Source organism: Phaethon lepturus, unplaced genomic scaffold, assembly GCF_000687285.1.
Source record: "Phaethon lepturus isolate BGI_N335 unplaced genomic scaffold, ASM68728v1 scaffold16784, whole genome shotgun sequence".
NCBI lineage: Eukaryota > Metazoa > Chordata > Aves > Phaethontiformes > Phaethontidae > Phaethon > Phaethon lepturus.
The window spans coordinates 5,618-19,341 of record NW_010532838.1 but is presented as its reverse complement, the minus strand read 5'-3'; the positions used below and the strand labels follow the sequence as shown (position 1 = coordinate 19,341).

The following is a 13,724-nucleotide window of genomic DNA, read 5'->3' as shown; positions in this document are numbered from 1 at the left end:
AACTTGCCTTTCTAGATCATTACTGTGTACTGTACCACATCTCAGTTGAGATGTGTTCAAAATGCTGTTTGCTTTATAAGCATGGAACAATTAACATTTGTCCCTAATGGCACCTTTTCTCTCACACAGACATTCCCTTCTTTCATGTAACCTTCTTATTTTGCACACTTTTAGTCAGGTCCACCTGGTCTTTTAACTCACCAAGTCTTTGTATTTGAGTCCAGTCACTAATTTATGGACTCAGCAAACGCTATGACTCTTGACTGATAGCTGCAGAAGGAAGAAGAAAAAGACCAGCACAAAGACTTCTGGATGAAATGAAGAAGTTGTTTTTACATTGGAGGTGGGGAGGGAGAATGAAGTGCAGTGCCAGGATTTCAGGTTGCATTTTTTTCCAGTGAAGTGTATCTCCATCTCTCACAAAGTTTATTTAAATATAAGCTATACTCAGATCTTTGGATAAAGATGTTAGAAAGTTAAAGTGTACTTAGCTTTCAAAATGTGTTGTCTGATTATCCTAGCTGGCCTGACTTCCAAACTCCCTTGAAAATAGACCTAGTGTTTTTTATTTTTCACATTGGACAGATATCTGAAAGACCTGAATCATCCCTCTTAAGGAAATCATTGCAGATGGGAGGTGGAAATCATTACATCTTAGGGAAGTGATCTGCTGCAAGCGCATATCCTCACAAATTTTTCCAGGGAATAATTTTCCATCGTGAAAGAAAAGTTTGCTCTATCAGAACAGGGGCCTACTCCCCACCTCTTCCAAAGGGTAACCTGTTCCTCAGACTTCTTTGTGACTACTTTTTGTACAAGAATGCATACTGAAGAGCAACCAACTGGCCAAGTATATGCATGGTGGGATTTACAATCTCAGTGAAGAGCAATATAGGTCTCCTGAATTTCATGTAGTCCCTGGTCATGGTGTCTGAAGATCCTTCTCTGTCTATATACAGAAGTTAAGGTGTATGTGAAGCTGCAGTGCCCAGTCCTAGACAAAAAAGTGGTGTTTATTTTTTATTACTATTTTATTCCCAGTTAAGTGTATGGAAAAGGGAGATTGCTTAAGTTTAGTTATTTGTGATTTGGGACCTCATTCTGCTATGCCTTTCTCATGTGTAAAACAGATATCATATTGGGGCAGAGCTAAGATCCAATTTAATATCTTGTCTCTGAGCCCGATTCAGAGAAAGGTGTGAAAACTCCAGATAAATCTGACAATTAGAGGTAAAATAAAAAACAAGAACAGAGGTATGTCTTTTATGTTGGTTTTTTTTTTTTCTTTTTGGAGGTACTCTCAATCATTGTAACCATGATTTTCCTGGCTCTCTCTACATGTTAAATATCTGCTTCCTTTTTCTTACATTTTTCCAAGCTGATAGAGTGACTTAATATAATTGTATGCTCAAAAGAGCATTTCCACATCTCAGTTTTGAGCATCCCCTCTTTCAACTGAGTTATTTACTTCCTTTCTCTATGTAGCACAAAGAAGATGAGAAATGTAATAAATAAATTATAATGTACCTCTGTCATTTCCCTCCTTATTATTCTGTCCTTCCTAAGGTCCTTAGTATATATTGAGAGATGAGTCCTGGCCTTCCTCATTCTTTTTGGCCTCCTCTAAGCCTTGCTGTGATTTTCCAGTAACCTTCATTATTATTAACCTACACAGGGCAGCGAGACCTCACTGTACTAGGCTTTTTTACAAACTCAGAATAGGAAAATAATCTCTGACCTCAAGTATATTTTGATATCATGTGGCTTTACTGGTGTATACCATATTCCCTAGGAGGTGATTCCATTGATTCATTGGAAAGCATTATGGTATTTTGGCCACATCTTCCACTCCTTTCCTTTTGAGCTATGCCGTTGTCTACCGAAGGCTCTGATTCACGAATATACCGTTACTTAGGGAAACACGCAGAGGTTCTCTGTTAAAGACAGTGCATCTTTTAGCCCCTTGCAAAACATGACTCCCTTAACCACAATTCTTTATTGTTTTACTAAATTTCAACTTCTATTAGAATGTGTTGTTCTCAGGAGTGCAACTTGGTGACATGTTTTATTATGGAATTTATTATGATGTGTCAAATAGCCAAAAAGGGACAGCAAGGGAAACAGTGATCTTGCTGAAGAACTTAATTTCCCTTAGTATTTGCCAAAGTAGCTAATCTAATTTATAGGAAAACAATTAAAAGAATAAGACATTGCATAATTTTTTTCTTGAGTTCCTTAATTAAAGGCACAAAAGTATGTCATCCTTTAGCTGGTGTAGTTTTGACTTTCCAGCTTTTGATTGCTGTACTTAAGGTTTTCTTTCTACACCAACTTCATAATTCACAGGGTTTAAACTGCCTAATTCTCTCTACTTTGGAAACTGGTAGTGCTGCCAAAGGTCCTCATATACCTTACTGATTAGATACCTGATACAGGGGGCTCGGTCGCCTTGAAAACAAACAAAAAAAGCCTTTACAATCTGTGAGTGATTTAAGTCAGACTAAAAAATACTGCTTTTACACAATATCAGATTACATTTGCTGTCACATGTATTTGCACAATACTGTATTTGTACAATATACCATAGTCCAACACCACTGCCAAACATGTGAGATCAAATATGGTAAATTACTGTTGTTGTTGAGGTCTGATACACCAGAAGAAAAACACAAGTCTGAAATTACCGAAAACTTCATGGGAAAGAGGAAAGGAGTTCCCAGAAATATACTGAAAAACGAATGCTTCTCAGTTCTGAAATGAGCTCACCAGAGCTTTCCAAAAGCAGATGAATGTTCTTGACCTGAGGAGTGTTTATCAACTGTCTGCGTGTCTGCTCGGCAGCCTTGCTCCCTTGAAAATGATCTTAATCTGAAAAGCTGAGAAGATGAGGTTTTGTAGTCAATCCATCTAGTAAAGGTTCCCATTCTCCCAGTACATCTTTCTTCTATAAGAAATGTGTAAAAAATAGTGGAATTGTGGAATTTTGTGGGGTATGTTATCAAGCAGATACAAGATAACTCAAGAATTACGTATTTGAATGTACCTGTTAGTGTATATGAGAACAGAGAATTTGTCTGGGATACTTTTAGTGAAATTTCTTCTAGTTAGAAGCGTTTCTAACTTCTTTCAGAGTCTTTAAAAATGCTTTTTTACAAACAGAACTGGCAAATAATTAAATAATACAACAAAGGCAGACAGCTGCTTCAAGCTCTCAGTTAATATCAAAAGAGAAAGCAAAGCAAAGTAAGCTTTGGAATGGTTGCAGCAACCTCAACTTGGTACCTTAAGTATCAAATACATAATACAAATCATACATAAAATTTTGCTTTCATTTTTCTATTGCTTTATAATAATTACTAGGTAATATAGGTTCTGGCTAACATGAGTGGGAGTTTTAAGGATGCAATAGCTGCAGCTGGGAAAACTGAATCAACAGGTTAAAGCCCTGGATGCATGAAATCCCATACGTCTTTGCAGGAAAGGAAAGTCTGTTTTACAAGAACCATTGTTCTATTGCTTTTTGGGGCAGGAGTGGTGGTTTTGTTCTGTGTTAATACCATGCCTCGCACAACTGGTTCTTGATCCCTGACTAGTGTCTCTTCAGGGCTACAGCAATCAAAAAATAAGTAACAAGAATGGCATTTTAGGGCTCTGGTACTATAAGTTATTTGTCCAAAGCCACAGAGCTAAATGATGCAGAGCCAGATTTAACACACAAGGAATTTCTTTTACCCAGTCTCAGCCTCAGACCATTATTTTGCTTCCCTCTAGCAAATGATCTTGTCCGTTGTGCTTCGATACATCACACGGGTCTTGGCACACCACTGCCAGCACCTCTGCTCCTCTGAATCACTACGAAGGCCACTGGGCAGCAAGCAGCTCCTTCCCTCTAGGTTTGACGCTCGTGAGGAAACCTTCGGAAGTGCAGGAGTAAACCCTGGGAGTCACGCAGACGTGTTAGGTGATGGGCAGGCTAAAACACTTCAGGACTGACAGCTGGGAAGGGCCTCAGCAGGACTCCATGCAGAGTGAGTACCTGAAGCAGAGCTGGTCGCATGGTCTCAAGTCTAATGACTTTTTTTCAGACAAATATTAAAAAATAATTCATTGTTTTGAATTGTGTTCATAACATGCAGAACAATAATCCATTCAAGAGACAAGTCATCAGAAAAGTTTATTGGTTTCAGTCATTTATGAGGGTCCAAAACTGCGTTAACTGGGCTGTCTCCTGGGAGGCACCTCTATTTATCTCCCCAGATTTCGAGAGGAATCTCAGAGGTAGGACAGTGTTTGGGTACACGCACACTCCTCGCAGCACATCCTCAACGCAAGTGCTTCGCCTTGTGATTCCGTGGGCACAGTATTCTGCCCTTGCATTGAATTCAGGTGCTCTCTCATAATATATTTCCCTTATAAATAAAATAAAATACTTTCCTTATGTCGGGAGAATAGAATACTGAACAGCGTGTATCCCACCTGCCTGACATGATTACTTCCAGCAAAGTCAATGGAATTATTTGTGCAGGATACGGTCCAGTGTTAAGAAATTCTTTAAAGCATAGGAGCAAAAAACATGCGTGTGGCTTTATGTGCTAGAATTTATCCATTTTCAGGCACAGATGAAGTGAGTATTAAGGACCATGAGAGAGTCCCGTTAAGGCCGTAGTGTACAAAGGGTGTGAGGCATAGGACAGGGTGGGATGGAATAGGATAGGAAAGGAAGGGAAATAATCTCAGTCAGGCAACTTGTCCAAGTAACCTCTCCAAATTTGTTTGAAGGTGCCCGGTGAACTTCTTTCTTGAAGTCACAGTTTAAGGAATGAAATTATTATAAAAATAATATTAGGGGTGGGCACAGACTGCAAATATGCTACTTTTTCTGAAAAAACAAACTAATTAAAAATCATTTCCTCTTCTGTTTCTTTGCCAAGACCTATTTTCAGGAGTCTGTGCTTCCCCCCAAGCAGCCAATGAAATCTCAGTCACCTAAAACAAATAGAGGCAAGTATACTTAGGACTTGGCCGGTTAAAAAAAAAAAAAAAAAGAGGAGGAAATTATTTTTAAATATTTTGCTTTAAAATATGCTAGATTGTCATTTTTATATTCATGCACATTTTGTTATTAATTTTGGCTGGTAAATGGTTCTCTTTATAAAACAACAACTTAACCATTCACCTTTCATATGCAGTTGAACGCAGATCCTGTGTAGTCTCAGGTTTCTGTGCTGGCTCTTTCCAGGACACACACAGGAGCAATTCTCTTTAAAACTTGGACGTGAGGCACATGCCGGTTGAGTAATGTAAATCATGTTCACTGCTTACCCAGGACTGCCATGCACAGTGAATAGAGCGACGCTCTCTGCAGTTCTCATCTTGTGCGTGTGCCGACGAGGCTGCTGAGTTTACCCCAGCAGCGCATCAAGTTGTACGACTGGTGCCTGTTCCACATATGTTTGCTCTGCCTTTCCCAGAACCAAAAAAGTAGGTGATGGAACCTCTTGCTCTGCAGAATGGGTGCTAGAGAGATGCTTGGTGATGAGTTTGGTGTGTTTGGATTTTTCTAACTCTTCATTGTTGTTTCTTAATGCACCTCTTGCTGTCTGCATGGAAGATGGCAAAGTCAAGAAAGTAGGCTGTTTTGGGGTTTGGCCCTCCTTCTGCAAGTGTTCAGGCCATCTGTTGAAGTCACAGTGGTTATCCGTGTACTGGAAGTTAAATACGTGCATTTGTCAGATTGAAGTTTGAACTACTGTTTCACTTGAGTAAAGGTGTCACATGTCCCTCGTGCAATGATATCAATTCACAGGCTACAAAATTTAGAACAAAAGATATTTCTTCCGTTAAATAATTTATAAAGGAAAGGATAAGGAAAAAGAAAACGTGAAAAAATTATTGTTAAAAATGAAAATAAAATTTTGCTGCAAAATAAGTTTTAAGTAAGGATTTAAAATCAAAAAGAAATGTAATTGTTTACATGTTATTCCCAGTAGCTTGTAATGCTTCACTAATACATTGTGGTTTTTTTTTTCTTTTCCAAAATGTATTATCAGTAAAATATCTCAGACATGTTGATAGACTCATCTGTAAGGCATTCCTCATCTCACTTTTATGGGAGCTGCTGGGCAGCCAGCTGAACAGTAGTTGAGTCATTAGAGCCTGGTTGCAAACACATAAATAGTGTATTTTAATGTCCCTGTAAGTATGTTCTCTGGACTGAACGTGATATAAACGTTGCCTATGTCTTTACATGGTCACAGGCTTGGGTTTACGTAAGCAATCGGTTTATATGTATGGGGTCCTTCAGTAGCATATCATGACTGTGGAGACATTGCCTTTGACGAAGAAAATGGCAGGTGAGTTTAGGTTGGTACAAGTCATCACAGAAGCGGCAATATTTTAAGATACAGGCAGGAGAACAATTCACCAGGGGGAAGCTAATGTATAACCTTGCAGCTTGTTAGCGTCTCTGTGTGAGCCTTGTAAATGTGTGGGAAGTTCCTGGTGACGGAATCCCTCACGGAAAGCGGGACGAACTTCCTCCCGTGTTGTGCAAGGCCGTGTGTGAGAGGCATGGCCCGGCTCGCCACGTGTCAGCCTCCTTGTCCCCTTTTACAATCTTCGTCACCGTTCGGTCTGGCTAATGCCGTTTAGCCTGCCTGTGTTTCTACACATGCTGGATAAATGATCCTCTCACGAAGTGATGGGAATGTTGCTCAGATGCTTTTAACCGTGCTTATACACTTCTCATACTGCAACCTTCAAATGCCTTTCGGTCAGGGACGGGTGAAGTGATTCCTGTCTGATGCAACTGTATAGTGCAACAATTAAAACCATAAATTGTTTTGTTGTCAGCCCTATTTTATGTAAACTTTACATCCTCCCCAAAAGACTGTAAAGACTAAAAAGAGAAACATGCAGGAGTTGGAAAATACTACAGAGAAGGTCCCCTCTTGCTTTTCTGCATCATCTCTTCAAGGATTATGACTGTTTTCCACCAGCTTCCTATCTTGCTGACAGCACATGGCGAAAACTGTTAGGGGCTAGCATCAGGTTTGTGAAGTGGAAGATGCCACTGTCCAAAGGACACCCAAGACTTTTTTTTTTTTTGCAGGAAATGGAGGCAGCATCATGAGGGAAGCAAGGAATTACAGATGGGAAGAAACACTATTACAGATAGGCAAGATGAAGCTGTTTGAGGGAATTAATACCATCCCTTCCTTTTCTCTAGAGTCACTGCATAATGGTAGACTGTAGCCAAACACTTGAGCTGAGAGATTCACAGGGAGCCTCTAATAATGAGTGCACAGTTTTGGGAGGTTTAGAGAGTGACTCCTGGCTCTCCTTTGCGAAAGGTACAGCGTACACATGAGGATGCTTTTAGTTGTGCTTTGAAAAACTCATATAGAATCATAGAATAGTTTGGGTTGGAAGGGACCTTTAAAGGTCATCTAGTCCAACCCCTCCTGCAATGAGCAGGGACATCTTCACCTAGACCAGGTTGCTTAGAGTCCCATCCAGCCTGACCTGGATTGTTGCCAGGGATGGGGCATCTACCACCTCTCTGGGCAACCTGTGCCAGTGTTTCACCACCCTCATAGTGAAAAATTTCTTCCTTATATCTAGTCTAAATCTGCCCTCTTTTAGATTAAAACCATTACCCCTTGTCCTACTGCAACAGGCCCTGCTAAAAACTCTGTCCCCACTTTTCTTAGAAGTTCCTTTAAGTACTGATTGTTGCCAGGGATGGGGCATCTACCACCTCTCTGGGCAACCTGTGCCAGTGTTTCACCACCCTCATAGTGAAAAATTTCTTCCTTATATCTAGTCTAAATCTGCCCTCTTTTAGATTAAAACCATTACCCCTTGTCCTACTGCAACAGGCCCTGCTAAAAACTCTGTCCCCACTTTTCTTAGAAGTTCCTTTAAGTACTGGAAGGCTGCAAGAAGGTTTCCCCAGAGACTTCTCTTCTCAAGGCTGAACAACGCCAACTCTCTCAGCCTGTCCTCACAGGAGAGGGGTATTTCATCCCTCTGATCATTTCTGTGGCCCTCTCCTGGACCCTCTCCAACAGGTCCATGTCTTTCCTGTGCTGAGGGCTCCAGACCTGGATGCAGGACTCCAGGTGGGGTCTCACCAGAGCAGAGCAGAGGGGCAGAATCACCTCCCTCGACCTGCTGGCCACGCTGCTTTGGATGCAGCCCAGGATATGGTTGGCCTTCTAGGCTGTGAGCGCACATTGCTGGCTCATGTCCAGCTTTTCGTCCACCAGCACCCCCAAGTCCTTCTCGGCAGGGCTGTTCTCAATCTCTTCACCCCCAGCCTGCTTTGATACCGGGGGTTGCCCTGACTCTGATTGATAATGCTAAGTACTGTGGAGAAGGTTGGCCTCTGGTGTTTCTTACTGGCTGCATATTCAAAATCAGCTGATACTTTTGATAATTTTAATTTTTGTTTCTCTCTGTTTCTGTCCCCAGTTATAAGGTAAGGATCATACCACCTCTTTTTTATAGATATGCAAGCAAAGTCACAGTGTTTGTCACAGATACAACTGCTATAACTAGTAACTAGATGCCCATGAAGAGGTTTATCATCTCTCCTCAGAGCAGGGCTTAGTCACTTTATACTCTATAGAAGATTGTTTTTAAATCCTTATTAACTATCCATTTTGTTGACCTCACCTTCTGGCCTCTCAAGCTCATTGATCTCCACACCTCTCCTTATCTCTTCCTTATTATTTTGCTCCTCTGCTTTCTCCTTTCACTAATTCCTTCAGTCTGGTGGCTTCCAGAGAGAAACTTTGCCTTTAGGAGAGAGAGCCTCTCAGGTCTGCACTTGGGACCATGTGTTTCCCCCTTCACTGGCATGTCCCACTATGCTATGCATGGGTTGCCATGGAGGAACTTTGGTGAGGATGGCAGATAGCACATCTAACCAGCACAGAGAAAGGCTCTGCCACATTGGTGGGGAATTGAATCTATCTAGCCTATGCAAGCAGATTTTTTCAAAGGTGTGTAACTTAGCCAAATCTGGGCAACTTTTAATAAAAACTTTTCCCCTGCCAAATTTCAAGTCCTTTCTCCAAAACATGGAGGCACTAGAGCTTTTTAATGAAACAGTTATTAAAAAACAAAACAAAACTAGGAATAATAACATGTTTTTCTCTCAGTTGTTCTCAGAAAAGTTGTTCTGTTGTTCTCAGAAATGGCTGAACCAGCTCAGCCTGATTTATTTATTTTGGAAAGAGTCAGTCGAGGCAAACTTTCAGCATGGGAAATTTCGGCCCAACTGGTTAGCCTTTCTCAAAATTTGGCAAAGTTTAATGCAAGTGAAAATGGTCTTATAGTGAGAAGTCAAAGGCAAGCTTACTTATCAGCAATGCTCCTTGCTTAGTATAGGAAAAGACAATATATATTAACTGTTTTTTTTAATGTTTCAGATTCTTTGAGTATATATTGCTCTATAAAGACGCAGTGATGTTTCAGATCGAACAAGTTACAAAGCTTTGCTCGAAGATTGCTCTGACAGAGCCATGGGATCCATATGATATTCCTGCCAATTCAACTTATGAAGATCAGTACTACATCGGGGGCCCTGGAGATGAAATTATGGTACAGGAGTGGTCTGACAGAAAACCAGCCAGGAAATGTAAGTGCATGCTTTTGTTTAATCTTCATAATAATCATTGTCTGTGCTGCTCAGGGAAAAATACAATTGTTCATGTTTCACCCCATCCTTCCATATTTCTATAAAGGTTGCTGGAAGAAATAATAAATATACCCCATGCACAGCTTATAATTTTATTATCAATGCATTTTATTAAGAAAATGTTTCATATCTCATCAGGAACCAATATGTCCAAGGCAATTTACTGCCTTTTAGTCTGTATCATACAGATTTTGGCATGGAACAGCATCATTTTGCATCTGAATCCAGCAGCTTATATCCAAAATTTATCTAGAGAGGAAGTGGCAATATAATTAGGGGCATATTCAAACTAGCACGTATCATACTTCTGCTAAAAGGCATAAAAGAAACAAAGCAGGTGTCAGCGTGTGTCTACACACTACTATTGAATGTTATCATAGAATACATCCAATACATGGTTCCGCAGCAATGGGCATTGTTAATATGCACCTAAGTTTTGTTATCCAGCACACTAGTAAGAAACATCTGCGCACGAGGCTTAGTTCTGCATTTGGCAGCTGAACACCTGCATCATAAAAGAAAGTAGGCTGAACTTTCCAAGGTACAGTATGTTAGGTTTTGGATGCATGGCAATTTATTAGCACATTGGCTTCAATGTCATCTATGGTTTACTCATGACCCAGACAACTATAAAAATAATTTTAAAACCCCCAGGAAATTTGTGGCATTATTCAGCTAATGCAATACTTACGATTATAGACACCTAATATATAGGCTGGTTATGAACCTGAGCATTTAGCCAGGGGAAAATATTTCTTTCTTGAATAAAAGTAGAAAGAATCAAGGAGAAAATGAAGAGTAAGATTGTTAGACCTCTGTAACTAGGTCAACATATCCTCTGGTATTCTACAAGAGGCAAATTATCACTCACTCCAAGAATTTTGTTTTTCAGATCCAGTATTTTTGGAACTTTTATGGAACTTAATATCCAGATACCTTCAGTTAATGATGTGTGATCTTTATCCTGTAGTATTTTATATCATCTCCAGTGCTTTTCTGTATGATCATTCTGAAAAATAATGTCTTAAAGTTGCCTATCCATCCACCTTTCAGATAGTTTTGGCTTGGGTTCTAAAAATCGTAATTCTTGTTAAAACTATGAAGGTTTCAGTGGAGATACAGGCTACCTAATTAACATTATATTTTACGGTATTTTTTAATTCAAAATTCTGATAGAAGACTTGTTGAGGGAAAGAATCCTCCATTTCTGGATACTCAAGCCCAAACTCACTGAGGCCAGAAAGGTTTTGGTATACTAGGGTGCCTTGGAGAGGTATGTTCAAATATTGCTCAGCTTTCCACTCTTTTTTTAGATACTGTATGTGTGTTTCATATCATAGCTTATCTATATCCAATAATGTGATTGTGGTGCAGCATATTACACAATACTATAAGGACAGAAAGAATGTATGTTTGATAGCTGCCAAGTCAGAGAAAAATAGGCGACATTCAGAGGAACTGATTTATGAACACAGTAGGTAATTTTGTATTTTAACCTCCTGAGTTTCTATTATCAAGAGAACTGAAATACATGAACCAGCTGGATGAAGTGGTGTATGATGGAAGGAATAATGAAAGATCACAGAAGAGATGCATGGGATAAATAAAAGAAATTTAAAAGTGAGGTTTTAAAAATGAAGGGTGTTCAAGGGAAACCACCTCAATGGTACCGACTGCAGAAATAGATTAGTGGTGAAAGTAGAGGTGATGGCAGAGGACAAGGCGGGAAGAGAGCAAGAGAACACTCTGAGATAAGCATGTTGTGGAATTAAGCTGAAGTTTAAAAAAGGAACAGAGTTGCTACATCACGTATGTGGAGGAGATCAGCATTAAGTGTAGTCTTGAAATAGTTAATCAACGGGTGGAAATATTTAAGAGGAATAGGAATTAAAAAAATGAACATGATAACGAAGATACAGGTTTTCTGTTACGTTCTGTGGTGAACAGAAGGAACAAATTAAAGGAAGAGATAGAGGCACTGGAGTTGTGTTTGGGAATGTTCCTCTTCTTCCGAGACAAACCCTCTGTGTGTAGGGCAGTAAGATGGAAAAAGGTGAAGCAAGGTCATGTTTATTTGGATCAGAGATGTGGTGAGTATCGTCAGTGTAAGAATGACAGCTAAGATTTTAGAGGTCCGAAAGCTGCGGAAGCAAGATGCTATTGTCAGTTCTGGTGCGAAGGAGCCCTCACCACAGCAGAGGGCAAAGCGCTCCCTTGGGTGCGTGAGTGCAGAACTTCCTGTGCACAGGAAGGCATCGGATGTGGCGCATAGTTGGGGGGACTAAGTGTTTCAGAGTGTCAAAGGCCGTGTTGAGGGCCAACATTGTGAAATGGACCACAAGTTTTCAGTAATCACATCTTTCGGTTTGTAAGGAACAGACTGTAAGGTGAAATGTCCCTATGCTACCCAAGCTGGTGGCACCAAAACTTACCTTCTGGGAAAACAGAGCATTTCATTGCTTTACTGGTGAAGTGAGTAAGTGCTGACATGAAAGTGGCATGAGAGATAAGAGGAATGAGACTTGTGCAGAACAGAAGTAAATTTGGGACTAACCAGAAGTGACGGTCCTTCAGTAGAGGTATATTTGAAAGGTGACATATCGATGCCGTGACGGTATCATGATTTGAAATGTGCTTGATACCAACGTGTTCAGGTTTAAGATCACTGTGGTGTCTAAATTATACCAGTTTTGTGAACTATCTTGGCGTTGCCATGCATATCGACAGAACTATGGGAAGTTACAGCCTATAGGCTTTGCTTGAAGAATGGCCATTTTTTTGACTGACATCATCGCAACACATTCGTTCATTCTTGTCATCTAAAGTGGTCACATTTCTGCTTGGTTACAGTGGAATCCTGGGTCGGCGTTTACACAGTCAAAGACTGTTACCCAGTACAGGAAACCTACACGAAGAACTACAGCGTGACAACCTCCACTCGCTTTTTCGATCTACAGTTGGGCATTGCTGACCCCTCGGTGTTCACCCCACCCAGCACCTGCCAGACAGCCCAGTTGAGGAAGATGAAAGATGAATGCTGATCATGGACACTGCCTGCCCCGGGCAAACAAATATTGGCCCAGAATATTATTAATAGTCGGCTGCTGACGTCTAACCTGATTTTTCAAGCTTATTGTTGCTCTTTTGGGAATTGTTAAGTTTTCACTTGAAAGAGAACATAAACATTTAACTGAGTAAAATATGTAACACAAAAGATCTCTTTCATCACATTAATCTGTTCAGTGATGCACTTGGAGTATTATATAGTTACCACTGAGATAATATTTATAGATACTATTTATCTAAGCTGTGACTGATTTTCCTTTTGCAAAGGTTTCATTATTTATTTCTTCAAGAAGACAAAGCATAAGCAGACTGCAATAATGGCAACATCAAGAAGGAAAAGCTAGATTTTGTTGTTGTTACTTCTGGGGACTTGAGGGAAGGGAAAATACGTCCCGGGTAGGACTTCATCCCTTAACCGAAAAATACCCTGTTTTAAACAATATACATAAAAGTATGGAAAATCATTCTCTTGGGTTTGTTTTTCTTTGTGGTTTTTTTCTTTCTTTCTGCCCTTCAGGAAGCTGATAGTCTAATGTTTAAGCTGATTTTTCTCCTTCTGAAAAGAAACTGGAGTAGCTCTCTTCATGTAATGCTAGCTGACATGCAAGTAATACTTTTCTCTTTCTTGAGAGAATGATTTGAAAGGAAGGAAAGGACGGAGAGGAACATACCCAAAAAAACAAGCCAAAGTTTTCCTGCATTTACTACACTTTGAAGTGTTCCAATAGGATGTGATGACATATTTTTCAATCATATTTTATTTTAGAACTCACTTTTCAAGGCAATACTAGTTTTAACCTATGCAAAGAGATTAAGAGGTACTGCACTCTAAATGGCTGTAATATTTTGTAACTATTTTCAAAAGTCTTTCCTTACTCATTTATAATTTCAGGTAGAAATGGAAAAAAAAGCTGTTCTTAGTGCATAATTAGTAAAGGCTGTGTTTATGCCG

At 39.9% G+C, this 13,724-nt stretch overlaps 1 protein-coding gene across 1 annotated transcript; it reads left to right on the top strand.

Annotated features, from left to right (window-relative positions):
• Positions 1-6,313: 6,313 nt before the first annotated feature.
• Positions 6,314-13,374, top strand: EPDR1 (ependymin related 1). The gene is made up of 4 exons (XM_010284996.1): positions 6,314-6,353; positions 8,476-8,482; positions 9,438-9,646; positions 12,557-13,374. Exons 1-4 carry the CDS (start codon positions 6,314-6,316, stop codon positions 12,745-12,747), a joined length of 447 nt encoding a protein of 148 aa, XP_010283298.1. The 3' UTR covers positions 12,748-13,374.
• Positions 13,375-13,724: the final 350 nt, after the last annotated feature.